Here is a 17350-nt window from a genome sequence, read left to right as displayed (position 1 = left end):
AGCCAATATTACACTATATGTTAACTAGAATTTAAATAAAAACTTGAAAAAAAATCTTTAGGATTATGATACAGTGATTATGTTGGTAGAGCCAGAGTAATCCAGAAACCTCCCATAATGTTCAATACCACTTACAGGGTACGGTGAATTACAGGAAGGCTATTAAAAATTATAATTTATTTTGGATTTAAAAAAATTTTCATGTGGTTAGGCTTTAAGAGTCATCTGAATAGGAATTTGATTGGGGCTGCCAAAAAAAGCCAGGTATTCTCTTGGAGCAATGAAATAACAGAAAAAATTATCTTCATTTGTTTGGAAAGTAGAATTAAGGAAGTTTTTATATTTTATTAAAATATAAAGTTGGTGTATTTGGGTGCCTCAGTTGCATAAGCATCTGACTCTTGATTTTGTCTCAAGTCATGATCTTGGGATTGTGAGATTGAGCTCCAAGTTGGGTTCTGAGCTCAGCAGGGAGTGTGCCTGAGGTCCTCTCCCTCCCTCTTCCTCTCCCTCCCCTCCCCCCTTCTTGCTTGCACGCTTTCTCTGAAATAAATAAATCCTTAAAAAATAAAATATAAAGCTTAGTGTTCAATTCCTTTAGCTATTTCTGCTTTTACAAAACTTTTAAAATATTGTAAAATAATCTAATGGTGGAACTTAGTCTAGATTGTGAACGCATGAAAGCGGGAATCCTTTCTGTCTTCACTATATCCCCAGTACCTAAAATTGTACTTGGTAAATGAATAAATGAGCTTTGTCCTCTGTCCTCTGAATAATTTCTGTAGGAGAACATGTCAACAAGCTAGTCATTATATCTATTGTTAATCTTGTCATGTTCAGCAGATAAAAATGCAAGCAAATTTTTCTAAAAATTCCATTTAAAGATTCAGTAAGTAATATTTAGATATAATTATTAAAGCCTTAAGGCTGGAAATTATTAAATGAGGTGGTTACAGTTTATTCTGGCAAATAATTCACTAGTATAACTATGCCTTTTTTCTGAATTCTCTGCCTGCCTGCCTGATGAAATTCAATAATGCTCTTTATCATATAGATTGATTATTCAAATTTAAATTCAACTTAATAGTACAACATTGCCTTTGTTTTAAAAAACAAACTTTCAGCATATTTTAATGATCTCACTAAATGTCATTCTCTGAAGAATGAGTTTGTTATGTTAATATTTGATCATCCCTTATATACTTCATATGTTACAGTAATCTCTGTAACATTTTTATCTTTACAATCTTGAATTTTTGGTCTACTTACATACTCTTTAAAGCAAATATCAGCATTTTTATCATAGCCACTGAACCATTGGCCAAAATATATTTGGGGTTTTAAGGGAGTACCAATATTTATTTACTTAAGATAAAAAAATGAATAAGAAAATTTCCCAACTCCTGAAAAGAAAAAGTTTCTAGCTCACGGTCATATTTTTCTTTGTGGTTCTCATTATTATAGATAATATTTTTTTCAGGGACTTCATTGTTTTGTTTATATTAGTTTCCATTTATTATCAATATATTATTTTCCCCTTCATTTAAGATATGACACTAGACTTAAAATTCATGGCAAAAGTGCAGTAGTTCCATATTTGTGAGTTTAATGAATTCTAGAGATAGGTATAAGAAAAGTAACACATTCTACCATAGTTGATGTGACCCTGGCAATTAGTGTTTTTTCAAAGTAGTTATTTAAGATCCTGTCTAAATAAGCTGTAAACAAAACATACATACACTAAAAGATTATTTAGGATCAGGGTATTTGCCACATTTTCCCTATTAAAGTTAAAAGACTTGGGGCAGCCTGGGTGGCTCAGCGGTTTAGCGCTGCCGTCAGCCCAGGGCCTGGTCTTGGAGACCCGGGATTGAGTCTCACGTCGGGCTCCTGCATGGAGCCTGCTTCTCCCTCTGCCTGTGTCTCTGCCTCTCTCTCTGTGTGTCTTTCATGAATAAATAAATAAAATCTTTAAAAAAACAAATTCCATTTGTACTTGGAAAGTGTTATCTATTGTGAATACTACTTTATTATTCTGCATAGTTACTGATAATAGAAAGCAAGGATTTAGTACCTCTGAGTCACATATAAGACAGAGCACATGGGTAGATGGTGTGTGATGGTTCCAGAATCTCATTTTTTAAGTAAAATTGTTTGAAAGTACCACATAGTGCGAAAAGTCTTAAAGAGTGCAAAAAGAAATTTGAGAGTCATCTGTTATTTGATCATAGTCATCCACCTATGATTAAAGCTTTTATTAGTTTAGCAAAATTGAATTAAGTACTATACAGTTTTCCTCATGGCTTTTAACATGATGTAAGTCATTGTAACAAAAGGATAAAAACAATATGTCAACTATACTAAAAACAATAAAATTTAATTTGAGAAAAAGATACCATTCTATTTGAGGGATTTGTGCCGTTTTTGGCCTTTCAAATTTGGCAAGTGACTTTAAGTCAAATTGTTGAGTATTATTTTTATTTTATTCAACACCTCTGGAAAAATTGCATATTTGAGCCTTCAGAATTGGACTAAAACATAGTATTTAAGGATCCATTATTATTTATACAACTTTGAGAGCTGAGATCATGTATAAAAGAACATTGTTTCCTTTCATTGGCTATTCATTTAAGGGCATGAGCACAGCTCTCAATGAGAATCGAATCTCTTTAAATATTGCCTTTTTCACTATGTACGAAGGAGTATGAAAAAGTACAAGAAGGCAATTTTAAGAAAATTCTTACTCGCCTCTATTTGTTAACCTTTTTTTTTTTTTTGTCACTGCTCTCTCAATCCCTAAGTTTTCATCTTTATATTTTTTTCTTTTTTCTTAAATCTTTAGTGTTGAGGTTTTTTGGTTTTAGTTTTTAAATATTGTTTCTGTTATATATTTGAATGTATTCCATCTACCTCATTTATTGACTCCATACAAAATGAGGCACATAAGCTCAAGGTTTAAAAGCAGTGGTTTTGAGAACTCACTTTTAAAGACTTTTTAGGGCCAGCCTGGGTGGCTCAGCGGTTTAAGTGCCTGCCTTCTGCCCAGGGCATGATCCTGGAGTCCCAGGATCGAGTCCCAGGATCGAGTCCCACGTCCGACTCCCTGCATGGAGCCTGCTTCTACCTCTGTGTGTGTGTGTGTGTGTGTGTGTGTGTGTGTGTGTCTATCATGAATAAGTAAATAAAATCTTTAAAAAATAAATAAACAAAGACTTTTTGGGGGGTTGTCTTGGGTTGTCAGATTTAGATTTACTGCTTCTGTGTTAGTTTCCTGAGCCATAATGGAGTATGACTTGCAATGGTCTTTTTCATTACATTTTGGTTAGAAAACCTGAAACAAATAATATTTTGTTGTTTGCAGGCCTTCCAAGGGAAGTCAAAGATTGGTAAAGGAAAGTATGTAGGAAAATTACTTATTTTGCAGTTTTGCTAAAAAGAAAATCATGTAATTGTCTTTTGTAAAATTCTTTAGTATCTTAAAATGACTGTGGTGTCTTAAAAATCTCAGGGACTTAAAGTAAAAAATTTTTTTCATAGCAGAATGTTAACCAATCTATATAAAAAGATGGTTTGGCAGTTTTAATTGTGAACTTTGATATTTTTGAACCTTTGAATGTTCTAACATTGGGTGTATTTTAAAACTTGACAGATGTTCAACAATTTAATTATAATCAGATTTATCTATTTCAAGACACTCTTCAGAGTGAGAACATTTCAGAAATTGAGGAAGAGGGGTACCTGGTTGGCTCAGTTGGTAGGGGATGCAACTCTTGATGTCAGAGTCATAAATTCAAGCCCTATGTTGAGTATGGAGCTTACCTTAAAAGAAATAATAAAATAAAGTGTACTCCTTTAAGAAAAGGAATAATGTTTAAAAAGAAAAATTGAAGAAGAGATGGATTGAAATTTTAAGAACACTAAACTTATAATTGTTTGCTTTCAGTCAGAAATTGGGTTTGGAAAAATGGAAACTTATATCAAGTTGGAAAAGCTTGGAGAGGTAAGCAAATACTTTTTTCAAAAATATAACACACCTTCTTTTTCTTGTTATCTAAAATCCACAATTCACAGTTTTTACCAACCTAGAAAAAAAAACGTAAGCACCATTGTCTAAAAGACTGTATCTTATACTGAAAAGGTAACAGAATGTTAGAAGGAAAAAAACTTTGAAGTCTTGAAAATATGCTATCAATTTAAAAGGAAATTTTTTTTTTTTTTTAGCTTATAATCTTTTATTTGAAGCATAAAATGTTATGCTTTCTTGGTAACAAAATAGGCATCTCTCTGTTAGCCTCCTTGGTAGTCTGTTGTCTGTGCTGTCATGTGGGAAATTGCATGAGTTCAAACCTGCAAAAAATAAAAATTTGTCTCTAAAGATGAAAACATATCTCATTGAAGGCTTAGGAAATTTTTGGCTAAAAAGACCTTGGTTTTCTTGAGCCTGCTACTGAACTAATTTTGCACTTGATCTTAGCCAAAAGGCCAAGAAGTGATGTGACTAATTTTAAGGTGGTCTTCTGCCCAGGGTGAAAAAGGGCCAGCCAGAAAACAATGGAATTAGCTATTAGGAAAGCCTTAAGAGAATTTGAGGGCTATCTTAGCAGTGATAGAAGAAATCTCCTGTAGAATATATTTGTTGTTTAAAGAAGAGTAAATGTACATAAATTCTGAAAAGTCTGAGAACTGATAAAAATTTTTCATATTTAACAATGTCAGTTATATTTTCAGTTTTCAGTTAATATGGTCAGTTAGTGGCCTCAGAGTTCCCATATCACTGCAGGCAAAGCACCTTTGATTCTGAAGCTACTGATCCAGTTAATCTGATTCAGAGTACAAAAAGTAGATTAAATATTCTCCCTGAGTTTTCATACTTTGAGGCACTCTGTAGGGTTATAAGAATATGGAGGCTCTGCATATGGTACTGAAAGTCCTCTTAGCTATAAGAAAACCAAGACTAATCATTGTAGAGTTTTGCTTGCAAAATGGACTTTTAACATATGCTTACAAATTAGGAATTTAGGTCTCTTTATTATATAGATGCTGTAGATAGACTCTTAGGATATTTTGATGTGTCTTTCAAAAATATATTTTATAGGGTACATATGCAACAGTATATAAAGGAAGAAGTAAATTGACAGAGAATTTGGTGGCATTGAAAGAGATCCGGTTGGAACATGAGGAAGGTGCACCCTGCACAGCTATAAGAGAAGGTAAAATTTGATCTTCGTGAGCAAAATGTATACAGAGTTTATATAGAATGTTTTAAAACCAAAGCTGCATAATAAGAGTTTATATTTTAATAAGTAAAAGAGCTCAGATAAAGATGACTGGGAGATATATTTAGACCTTAAAGCTAATATTTAAAGTCAAAATATTTAACAGAATTAATTATATTATTGTATAGGTTACAGTGAAATACTATGAAGTCATTAAAAATTACTATCATTGATAAATATTTGACTTTGGGAAATGTTATATACTATCTATGGGGAAAAGTAAACTATAAATTGATAGGTACAGAATAACATGATACCATTTTTTTTTTAAAGTTAGATTATCCAGAAAATGACTTGAAGCAAGTCATAAGCAATTTGGAGGAAAAAGATAAGTTAATACTTGAGATAAAAACAGAAGATGTTGTGGAGAAAGTTACTGTAAACATTGGGGACAATTTTAAGTATGAAAAACAAACCCAAATCTATAAAAGAAAAATTATTAGATTAAAATCTATGCTGCAGATCCTGTTGGTGCATTTTTGTTTTACACTTAAGAGAATCTTTTTTTTTTTTTTTTTTTAAGATTTTATTTATTCATAGAGACACAGCTAGAGAGAGAGAGGCAGAGACACAGGCAGAGGGAGAAGCAGGCACCATGCAAGGAGCCTGATGTGGGACTCGATCCCAGGTCTCCAGGATCACACCCTGGGCTACAGGCGGTGCCAAACCGCTGCGCCACCGGGGCTGCCCTACACTTAAGAGAATCTTAAACTCAGGTCATGATTAAACTTCAGGTTTTTTATAGTCTGGCTACCACAGACTGAATAATTGACTTTCTTTTCTTTTTTGCAGTTTCACTATTAAAGGATTTAAAACATGCAAATATAGTAACCTTACATGACATTGTTCATACAGATAAGTCTTTGACTCTGGTGTTTGAGTATCTGGTAAGCATTTAACAAAAATTGAGTTATTTACTTTTGCTATAATAAAACGTAGGAAATTAAGGCTCCAGGGCATTGCTGTTTAGTTATTGGTATTTAATTAAATTATGTGTTGTGCATTCAGTATCTTAAGAAAACAAACAGCAAAAACCACTTTTAAAAATTAGATACTATTAAGAAATCAGCCATGTCTTCTGAGAAGTATGTATCACCTAGTAAAGTACTGTATTTTTTCAGGATAAAGACCTAAAACAGTACATGGATGACTGTGGAAACATCATGAGCATGCACAATGTAAAGGTATGTTTTAGTATGTGTTCTTAAATAGCCCTTATATTTTTCAAACATAGAATGCAACAGGAATAGATAGAAATAGTAATTTTAGAGTTTTCAAAACATATAAATATGTAGAGTGTAGAAACTTCTGCTTAGAATTTTAGGCCTATTGTTCAGCTCCTGCCCTGGCTTATTCTTAATGTCCTAATGGTCTGTTTTTCATGTACAAGTAAACTGAAGGTACATTCTTGAATCCTCTGTACTTGAGGCTCTTTTTGTCAACTCCAGAGAAACAAAAACCTTCTGTGTTGCACATCCCTTTTTCTACCAAAATGCACAAAAAAGGTCTACCATTAACTTATAGGAATTGCTTTTTTCAGAGAGTCATTCAGAGCTCTACAGTGCTAATTCTCTTTTCTGAATCATAGCAGATTTCGAAGGCTGAGTAGGAGGTGCAGAAAGTAAAGTACCCAGAGGGTGGGTGATAGAAGCTGGTTTAGGTTATTTTTATAGCACATAATTCACCAGAGCTATGCAGTACCAATCTCTTTGACACCTTAGAATTTTTATAAAACCACTAATTCCAATGCCTTATTTTAAAGACACTGTCCCAGATCAGGTTTTTTGGGTGGCTGGGGGGTAGATGTTGTTTAGTTGTTTTGCCAGAAAAGCATAATCAACTTGTAAGTCTTAGGAGGCCTGTAAGCTTATAAGGATATATTTATTTTAAATAAATTTCTATAAATAGGGATTATTACTATGCAGACAAAATTTCATTCCACTGTATTTTCAGTTTTTATTTTCATAGAAATTGTCAGACTAGAAAAGTAGGTGGATGCTTCAAATAGAATAATAAATTGTAAAATTTAGAGAACAACTGTATAAGGAAAGCTTTGTACTTAAGGATGTGGGTTTTTTTTCTTTGACTATTTTGGCCAGTTACTTTTTGTTTACCATAACATGCTTACCAAAGTATATCTTATTATTTTTAAGACTAATTTCTATTCATTTGTTTCTGTAGCTGTTTTTATACCAAATTCTACGTGGTTTGGCATATTGCCACAGAAGAAAGGTATTGCACCGAGACTTGAAACCACAGAACCTACTCATTAATGAAAAAGGAGAATTAAAGCTAGCAGATTTTGGTATGGAATGTATGAGATATTTATAAATAGTTCCAAGTGGTTATATTTATAAGAGCAACTGTTGACACTGTGTGATTGCTTTTACATGAGTTTGGAATTTTCTCTGTAGCCCAAACTTTGGTGGGTAAGTTATGTTCATGAATGCTAAAAGGTACCAGTTCTCAGATATGGTCTTTAGACCCCTAAGCATCCTGAGACTCTTTCAGGGCATCTCCAAAGGTGTATAATATTAAAATTATACTAAATGTTACTTTCCTTTTTGACTGTGTTAATATTTGCAGTGATGGTCCAGAAGCACTCAGGGGTAAAGCTACTGGTGCCTTAGCATATATCAAGGCAGATTGTACTTAGTGGTCATTGTGTTCTGTACCACTATATACTTGGAAGGAAAAAAGTGTCAGTTACATATAAAAAGGTATTTGATGAAGCAGTAAAATTTATTAATTTTATTAAATCTCCATCTTTATATGTCTTTTTAGTATTTTATGTGATAAAATGAGTATACATAAAACATATTTGCTGTACATGGAAATACTATGGTTATCTCAAGGAATAGTGCTTGTGTGACTACTAAACTTTTTTTCAAGGAACATCATTTTTACTTGAAAAAAATGATGAACAAACTATAGGTACTCAGATATATTTGGCACAGGTTTTCTTGTAAATGAAGTGAGCCTATCACTTCAAGGAAAACAACTGAAAGTATTTCTTGCCAATAGGAAAGTATGAATTTTCAAGAAAAAAATTAGATTTTGGAAATTTGAATCTGCTACTTTGAGCTTAATATTTTCCCCATACTTAAATATTTAAAAGATTTTACTGATGAGATCAGTGGTGATATTAACAAATATGATTTTTAAAAATGTGCTCAGAAGTCTGTAAACATTTGGAATATATGTATAACTTAGAGAATCAATATTTTCCAAAATAACTAGTATTTACATGATATTAACAGAATCGTGCCTGGCTAAAAGATACACTTAAAAAGTGCAAGATAGACCAATGAATTTTAATGTAACAGGAGCATGAGAAGTTTACTAAGATAATTTGTTACCACATAATCTTTAAGAAATTAAATCTTATGTAGTGTCAAAGAATATGGACAGTTTTCAGAAAAGGCTATTTAAATACTTTTCTTTTTTCCAACTTCATATCTGTGTGAGATCTTGAATCTCTTCATAAACTTCAATCAAAGCAACATGCCATACAGATTGAATGCAAGAGCAATTGTGAGAATCCAAGTCTTCTTTTAAAATAGACTACAAATATAAAAACCAAGGTTATTTGTACTAATTTTTATTTTCCTTTAGAAAAAATCTTTCATAAAAATTAATGTATAAGTGGTGTTTTAAATAAGTTTTAATTTTTTCTCCGTTTTTCTAATATGGCAGATATCAATCATCTATATAAATAAAAGCTCTTTGGGTGCTGCCACTACCGAAAGGTTCTTTAACATGACTGCCACCATGACTTGTATTTATATGCTTATTAACTAATGCTATTTATCTGTCTCTCTTTAGCTAACCCAATTTTAATGAGATCACAAGTTCTTTTTGCTTCTAGGAAGTAAACTTTTTTTTTTTTTTTAATTTTTATTTATTTATGATAGTCACAGAGAGAGAGAGAGAGAGAGGCAGAGACATAGGCAGAGGGAGAAGCAGGCTCCATGCACCGGGAGCCTGATGTGGGATTCGATCCTGGGTCTCCAGGATCGTGCCCTGGGCCAAAGGCAGGCGCCAAACCGCTGTGCCACCCAGGGATCCCTAACTTTTTTATATTAAAGAAATTATATAGTAGTTTTGTATTTTTTGTTTTTTAAAATATTCCACATTTTGAGAGTTTTAGTACTGTAACAGAACTTGGTTTTAAAAAGCCAGTGCAGTTTTCACAGTTAGTGTTTATCATTTTTCATAAATGATTATAGTAGTTTTACTTTTGGAGTATTGCATTAAATTTGAAAATATAAATGGTTCAAGTTAATAACATTAAAAATTCACTAAGTGGTGATTTTATTCAGGAAATTCCTATACTTTTACTCATTGAACTTTACTATTTGTTTGAAAGTAGGTTAGTATTTGTTTTTCCTTCCTTAAAAAGGAAATGAGTAGAGGTCATGTGTTTTTAAACTTTGGAATTATTTGCATATGCTTAGACATACTATATAGTGTCTTGGGCACAGTTTATGTTGTTACTTTCCTTATAATTGTTATTTTCACTCTCTTTCTGTTTTTTGGCGTTTTTTGTTTTGTTTTGTTTTTTGTTTTTTAGCTGAGCTGCATTTACTACTCTATTCCTTAATCCTAAAATGAATAGCAGTGATAGAGAAACCCTCCTTGGCTATTAGAAATGCAAAAAGGAATGAATGGCAAGGACCATCAAAAATGTACTTTTGGGGGGGGAATAATGTTATGAGTGCTCTAAATTTTGCTTCTAAGAAAGTAAACAAAGCAAATTTTCTTTTCACAGGCCAACAAGAAATTCTGATTATTCCATGAGATAGTACAATCAATTTATCTCTGCTTTTAGTTAATTATTTTTTATTGGTTGTGTAGTAAATATACTTAAGAACCACAAGTAAGGGAGGGTCATATAACTTTGAGTATTTTATTATAAACTGTTCTTGATCTCTATGAAAATTATATCATTTTTCTGTGATTGATGATTCAGATATGGGGAAGTACTAATACAGACAAACATTTTTGTTAATAATAGAAAATGACTTCTATAATTATACCATATCACAATTAATTTGGTTTGAAAGATTATTTTGTTTCATACCAATACTGAAATTCTAATTGTGAACCAGGAGTCTATTTGAACAAGCACCCTAGTTCAGAATTCTCTTAGGAGCAGGAGAGTAAGGTATGGAGGAGACTATAACTTGCTGTTAATTTGATGCTGTACATACATACAGGTTCTAGAATAAACCAACTTGTGGCCCTGTCTTTTGTCCCCAAATAAGCCATTATTAACATCAGGAGGAAATATTAGAAAGCTTCCCACATCTTGCTAATTATCAAAGTTGGTAGGAAAATAATTTGTTGAACTTATTTTACCAAGTTGGGTTGGTACAGTAATACTTGTATTTTAATTGTTCTAGTTATACCCTTTAGCAGTTATGTTATAGTAAACAAAAATAGTATGAGTGCTGCCTAACTGTTTAAATTTCTGGTTTTATTTGAGTGATTTTTATCTAGTTTAATAAGTATTGAATTATCCTTTTATAACATTTTTCTTATTTAGTATTTTAATATATAAAATTATACATACCAAATAACAGCCTAAAAATGAATTATTCCTCGTTATTGAAATAAACTATATGTTAGAATAAATTTATATTTTTTTCAGGTATCTTTTACAGTTGCTTCTTCGAGTGATCAGAATTTGGAGGCTTAGAGATAATAAAAACTCTCATGCAAGTAGCTCAAGGGATGAGGTTGTGAACTCTTGCCTTTATTTCTAAATAATCAGTGAATTCCACTTGAAATTGGCAAAGGAATGGCACATGGTTTTCATCATTTACATTAATAGCCAAAGGCAGCGTGGTCCATTTTATTTAAAATTATGCTTAAATATAACTTAAAACTTAAAGTACACAATAGCAGTGTAATTTATTCTAAAAAAACTAAAATTGGTATAGCAAATGAAAGTTGGAATTAGGTTAAGAAAAGGTAACAGGCCTCTAGCTATAAGCAGTAAAACTGTTTATCTCTGTATCATCAGCCTATTTGGCATTAATTTAAGTTCCACTTGGAAATAATTTTGGCACCGTGATTCATAGAAGGAAAGTATCTTAAGTTTAGATTAATGGGAGGCACTGTATCAAGTGCATTCACATGCATAAAAATAAACATGGTTTCAGATTGTGGAATTGTTGTTATTTTAATCACATAAGGATTTGCTTACCCAAGACCATGAGCTCTCAAAAAAATTCATAAAACTTATTTTGTTAAACTTCAGGAAACTAAAGAGTAGCTGTCTCAGACATCTTGTGACTGGAGTCATAGTGAGGATATGGTTTATAGCCATTTCTTAATTGTTTTCTTTTCCCTGTGAAGGGCTAGCCAGAGCCAAGTCGGTTCCTACAAAGACCTACTCCAATGAAGTTGTCACACTGTGGTACCGGCCACCTGATGTGCTTCTTGGTTCCTCAGAGTACTCAACACAGATTGACATGTGGTAAATACATGCATATGTTATTGTCATTTATAATTGTGAAAGAATGTAGCCATTAACACAAGGCATACTGATAGATACTTGAGTTTTAAGGCAATATTACTTTAAAGAGTGAAAACATAAGCAGTAATTAAGAGTTTTGTCACATGAGTAAGATCACATTGGTTTACCAGTTCTACCACTTACAGCCATATAGTTAGTAACCTTATTCAAACTACTGGCCTTGCCTCAGTTTCCTCATTTAAGGAAATGGGAATAGTAATATTAACTACTTTAAAAGACTGTTCTGTGGATAATGTTGAGACCAAATGAGCTAATAATACATATAAAGTACTTAGAAGAATATTTAGTACATAGTAGTTTCAAATAAAATTATTCTTGACATTTAATATTCATTAAAATCCATTTGTTCTTAAGTTGACCTAAGAATAATAAAATATCATAGCCACCTTCCTCATATCCCCTCTGATGACATTCCTTTACTCAAATACCTTTGCTGCTTTCTCCATTATCTATGGAGTAAGGTTCCATCCATCAATCTGATACTTAATGATCTCCATAAAACATCTCTAAACTATCTTTCCCAACTTACTTTGTGGGACCCAGGAAATTTAACAAAATCCCCTACCCCTGGACAAGCAGAGCAGGACTGACTATTTTGTGCTGCACCCGCCTTGTGCTGACATGCTTATTACTTAGGGCACTGCCCTACCCTAGTCAAGCCCAGGGCACACCCTAACCGGTAATCCGGCTCAGTGATAGGCCAGTTCAAATGGATACTGTAGGGTAAAATGTAATTCAGTCGGCCACCTGGACCAGAATGACTGTGCAACTTTCTGCGTATCTCATTGGCCACTGGCCCCTATAAAGTTGCTAAGCCTCTTAGTCTCGGGGTCCAAGTCCCTGCTCCGCTGTGTCGGGTATACTTGGACCCAAGCTCGAGCTTGTAAATAAACCCTCGTGTGTTTGCGTCGGTGTCGGCTCCGAGGTGGTTTCTCAGATTCGTGATCTTGGGCACAACAACTTTACACTATTCCTCTATATAAATATTCTCTTCTAGCCCAGTGGGCCACTCACCATATCTCAAAAATAACCTGGGCTTTCCCATCTTTGCACTTGTGCTCATACCAGTCTACCCATCTGGAATGCATGCTGTGCTTCTCTGGGCCTATGAACCTTCAGAACACAGCTTTTCGTAAATCCTTCCTGAATACTACCCAGCATCCAGCGGCAATCCCTTTCTCTGAAATGTGGTCACATTTATTGAATATATAATGTAATGTTAAGTCATATACTTCTTTCTGTTGTCTTGTGTTGAACAACTATATATAATTTTGTGTAACATTTTTTAAACTTATTTTTTAAATTGCAAATACATATAATGTAAAATTTACCATTTTACCCATTTTAAATGTACAGTTCTTTGGCATTAAGTGCATCCACATTGTTGTGCAACCTTAGCGCTCCAGAACTTTTCATCTTGCAAAACTGAGACTCCATACCCATTAGACAATTCCCCATTTACTCCTCCTTCCAGCCCCTGGCAACCACTGTTCTACTTTCTTTCCCTATCAGTTTGATATTTCTTAAGCATTTCATATGAGTAGAATCATATTTGTCCTTTCGTAACTGGTTTTTTTCACATAGCATAAATGTCTTCAAGTTTCATCCATGTTGTAGAGATATTTGACTTTTTTATGTCAGAATTTATTTAATTTTTAAGACTGAATAATCATTGTATATGTATGCTACATTTTGTTTATCCATCCATTGGTGGACGTATGGGTTGTTTCTACCTTTTGGCTGTAACGAGTAATGCCACTATGGACATGTGTGACAAATATGTCTTTGAAACTCTGCTTTCAGTTCTTTTGGGTATATACTTAGGAGTGGAATTTCTGGATCATATGGTAATTCTATTTTAAATTATTTTGAAGGACAACCATATTGTTTTCTATAGTGGCTCCATCATAATTTTTTATATAGCATTTTAATATGTAAAATTTTACATACAGTAGTTAGAGTGTGAGTTCTTTAATGGAAAGGACTGTCTTTTAAGTTTATTGACACAGATTCTAGAAGATAGTATTCATTCACTGAATCTCTCTCCATTTTTTTCCTTCCCACACACGTACACACTCAAAACACTCACCACCCTGCACCTGTATGTTCTGTCTCTGCTTCCTGCATAAAAACATCTTGAATCATTTGCTTCTCCCTATCCCTGTTACCCACTGTCTAAGACATAATAGGCATTAAATCACCATTAGTTATTGGCAGTGTTTTTTTTCAAAGATCATACAAAGGAGAGCTAGAATTTTTAAGGCAGGGTGGAGGAACTGAGATGGAGGAATGGATATAGCAATATGGAAGTTGAGACAAATAGGATACATGTTAACAAATTAGCTGGAGCTGAAAAAAAATCTGCGGGAGGTTTTTCTAGCAGGTAAATACAAAATTCTCCATCTTGAGAGGCAATCTTAAGGAAAAGAGAATTGTCCTTCATAACAGGTAAATGGCTTACTCATCTTTTTTTTATGATGTATCTTAAAGGGGTGTTGGTTGCATTTTCTTTGAAATGGCTTCTGGAAGACCTCTGTTTCCAGGATCAACTGTGGAAGATGAACTGCACTTAATTTTCCGACTGCTAGGTAACAGAAATATTTTCCCAGTAATTTGTTTTCTGCAATTGTGACTAGCTAGATAAGACTATATTTTTTTTAAAAATATATCCAAAAATTTGGTACTGAAACTAACATAAATAGCTGTTTTAAGAATTATAATTAGTTGGCACCTGACTGACTCAGTCATGGGGCTTGTGACTCTTGATCTCTGAGTTGTGAATTTGAGCCTCATGTTGTATATAGAAATTACTTAAAAATAAAATCTTTAAAAGAAAAACTGATTAAGGAAAATTGTAATCCTAAAGATTGAGCATTCTATGTGACTTCTTTTCATTTACTGAGTTCTGCCTTTGTATTAAAAATTATATGGAAGGACAGAGAAGAGAAATATTATTGAAAATTGGTCTGTAGCATATTATTAGGAAATAATTCTAGGTTAGGTGTTAGTTAGGCATCATTTTTAAGGCTTATCGTGTAATCCCAAAAAAAGTAGATATGTGTTTACTAATTCTTTCATTTTGCTTTCAGTTGAAATAGTCAAATCATCTACTAAATGTGAATTATTCTTTAAGACATTTTCTTAGTTCTCCTTATTTATATATATTTGTATGTATGTAAATTTGTATGTATTTACAAATACAAAATTTTTTTTTTTCGATTCAGGGACACCATCTCAGGAAACTTGGCCAGGTGTTTCTTCAAATGATGAGTTCAAGAACTACAACTTTCCAAAATACAAACCACAGCCTCTCATTAACCATGCACCCAGGTACTTTTTTCTTTTTCTTTAAATCAAAGGGAGAAAAACCCACATGATTCTTTCCAGTCTCTTAAAGCATTAGCCATAGTAAGGATTCAGGGAAAAATATAAAATACACGTACAAAGTTCTTAAATATTTTAGGATCTGATTTAAATGAATTTCTTCCTTTTGTCAGATTAATTTTATAATTCAGAGACCAAGATATGTAAATCAAAGAATTGAGCTCCTTATATGAATATAGAACATCCATATTAGAATTCTAGAGTTTATGTAGATTGTTCCCTTTATCTGAAAGAAGACATTGGTTAATGCCATCCTCAGTACCATGAAGACCACAATGAAGTTTTTGTTTTGCTTCCTACAGTATTATTCTGTATTTACTTATAAAAACCTAAGAAAGTGTTATAAGTAAAATCTTGACTCTGACACAAGATGACTTGTCAGTATTTGGCCAGTGTTAATGATGTGATTTGTATTTGAAGAATGTAAACTCTTTCTGACCTCTTATGTCCTAAATGTTGGCCATTTCATTAAAGTTTCTCAACTCTACCCCCAGATCTATTTAATACTGGCATTAAAATTTCAGTCAGAACGTTTCTACTTATGGAATTATTACGTTTTCAGTAAGTAACATAGAATAACTGACCCCTTCTATTTTTTCACATTTCCTTAAAAAAATAAAAGAGTACACCCAGATACCAAATAAGGTCAGTGTTTGTTTTAATAAAAAGCCATTCACATTGCTTACAACATAACACACTTGGCTGTAGTTCCATTTATTCTCAAGCTAGAGAGAGTAGGAAAAATAGTTCTGATACAAAAATATTTTTTAAAGTATTTATGTGAATTGATGTTCTTATTGTTACTATAGCAACTAATAACATTCTAAGTAGACTTTCTTAGGAAAATAATACTATGTGCAGGGCTTTTTATGTGTGTCTCTTCCTTCTAAGTAGCATAAATCCTATTTTTGTGATTTTTATGTTGCTTGCTATTATGGTGTCCAGTGCAGAAGGTCAAGCTCTTCTTTAAAGCAGGTTCTCCATGACCTTAGCCTCTAGTTTGTGCCCAAGGAGCTCTGGATATTTGCCAGAATGGCAAACTACAAAGGAACAGAACAGCCTAGAAAATGTCTAAGCCACAGCATCCCCAGTATCTACTAAGAGCACTTGAGAAAATGTTTCTTTATTCATTATCATGCTTTTGACAGTGAAAAGGAATGCAAAATAGAACCTATAATTTCTGATCAAGAGATTATCCCATTAAAATAGTCCCTCAACCTTCTATTGCTTATTAAGTGAATTTCATCACTATAAATGACTACCTCATTGATTTTGTAGCCCTAGTTTTTAATTATGTTTTATGATGTCATTGTGGCATATTTAAATTGAACTTTATAGCTTCTATAGTAGACTGCCCTGTAAAAATGTGTTGAATGAGTCATCTGTGTTTATTGTGAACCACAGTGATGCATGTGGGGCCACTTGCCTCTTTATTTTCACCTATACAATGAGAAAATGATGCTTCTATAGCTTGTGTGTAGTGGAACACTGAAAATGATACACTTAAGTAATAGAGGTTACTTTGAGATAGAGTGGTGATTTTAAAAATTTCTTTAATTTTCTAATTTGTTTTTCATTATTGAAAATTTGAGTCAAAGCCCGGTTTTTTATAGTTTCTTCTTAAACAAGTGGCAGGGTAAGTCTTTTAAGGATAAAACAGATTTGAGTCTGTTTGAAAGCAACAAGAGTGGCTATTTTAGAGCACTTGAAGTTAGCAGATTAAGACACTTGGAAAATAGTTATATTTGAGAAGTTGCTGTCAACTGAGATAAAAGAATAAATTGCCACTTGTTTTTTGTTGTTTTTAGGTTAGACTCTGAGGGAATAGAGTTAATAACAAAGTTTCTTCAGGTAAGTTACATCTTACTTTGTAATCACTAAGCCTCAGTTTCTCTGCATCTGTAGAATGGGATAAATAATGCTTTGCTTAAATATTTGTCAAGACGATTTTTTTTAAGATTTTATTTATTTGAGAGGTAGAGGTAGCGAAAGAGCACATGAGCAGGGGACAGAGGAAGAAGCATATTCCCCTCTGAGCAGGAGCCCAACATGGGGCTCAATCCCAGGACCCTGGGATCATGACCTGAGCCGAAGGCAGATGCTTGACCGACTGAGCCATGCTGGTGCCCCTTGTCATGACATTAAA

The 17350-nt window shown here is 33.1% G+C and overlaps 1 protein-coding gene and 1 pseudogene across 3 annotated transcripts in view; one reads left to right on the top strand and one right to left on the bottom strand.

Moving 5' to 3' along the window:
* Positions 1-17350, top strand: part of CDK17 (cyclin dependent kinase 17) — a 135063-nt gene that overhangs the window by 87133 nt on the left and 30580 nt on the right. For all 3 annotated transcript variants that reach the window (XM_077845899.1, XM_077845897.1, XM_077845898.1), the window contains exons 6-14: positions 3944-4000; positions 5096-5210; positions 6069-6163; positions 6398-6460; positions 7458-7581; positions 11640-11760; positions 14311-14408; positions 15045-15150; positions 17013-17055. In XM_077845899.1, coding sequence (XP_077702025.1) covers positions 3944-4000; positions 5096-5210; positions 6069-6163; positions 6398-6460; positions 7458-7581; positions 11640-11760; positions 14311-14408; positions 15045-15150; positions 17013-17055 — 822 coding nt within the window. The remainder of the gene's footprint in view (positions 1-3943; positions 4001-5095; positions 5211-6068; positions 6164-6397; positions 6461-7457; positions 7582-11639; positions 11761-14310; positions 14409-15044; positions 15151-17012; positions 17056-17350) is intronic.
* Positions 4322-4494, bottom strand: LOC144282747 (U2 spliceosomal RNA; annotated as a pseudogene).

Source organism: Canis aureus, chromosome 13, assembly GCF_053574225.1.
Source record: "Canis aureus isolate CA01 chromosome 13, VMU_Caureus_v.1.0, whole genome shotgun sequence".
In the NCBI taxonomy this organism is placed as follows: domain Eukaryota; kingdom Metazoa; phylum Chordata; class Mammalia; order Carnivora; family Canidae; genus Canis; species Canis aureus.
Note: the sequence above shows the minus strand (reverse complement) of the source record. Positions and strands in the feature narration are given on the sequence as shown.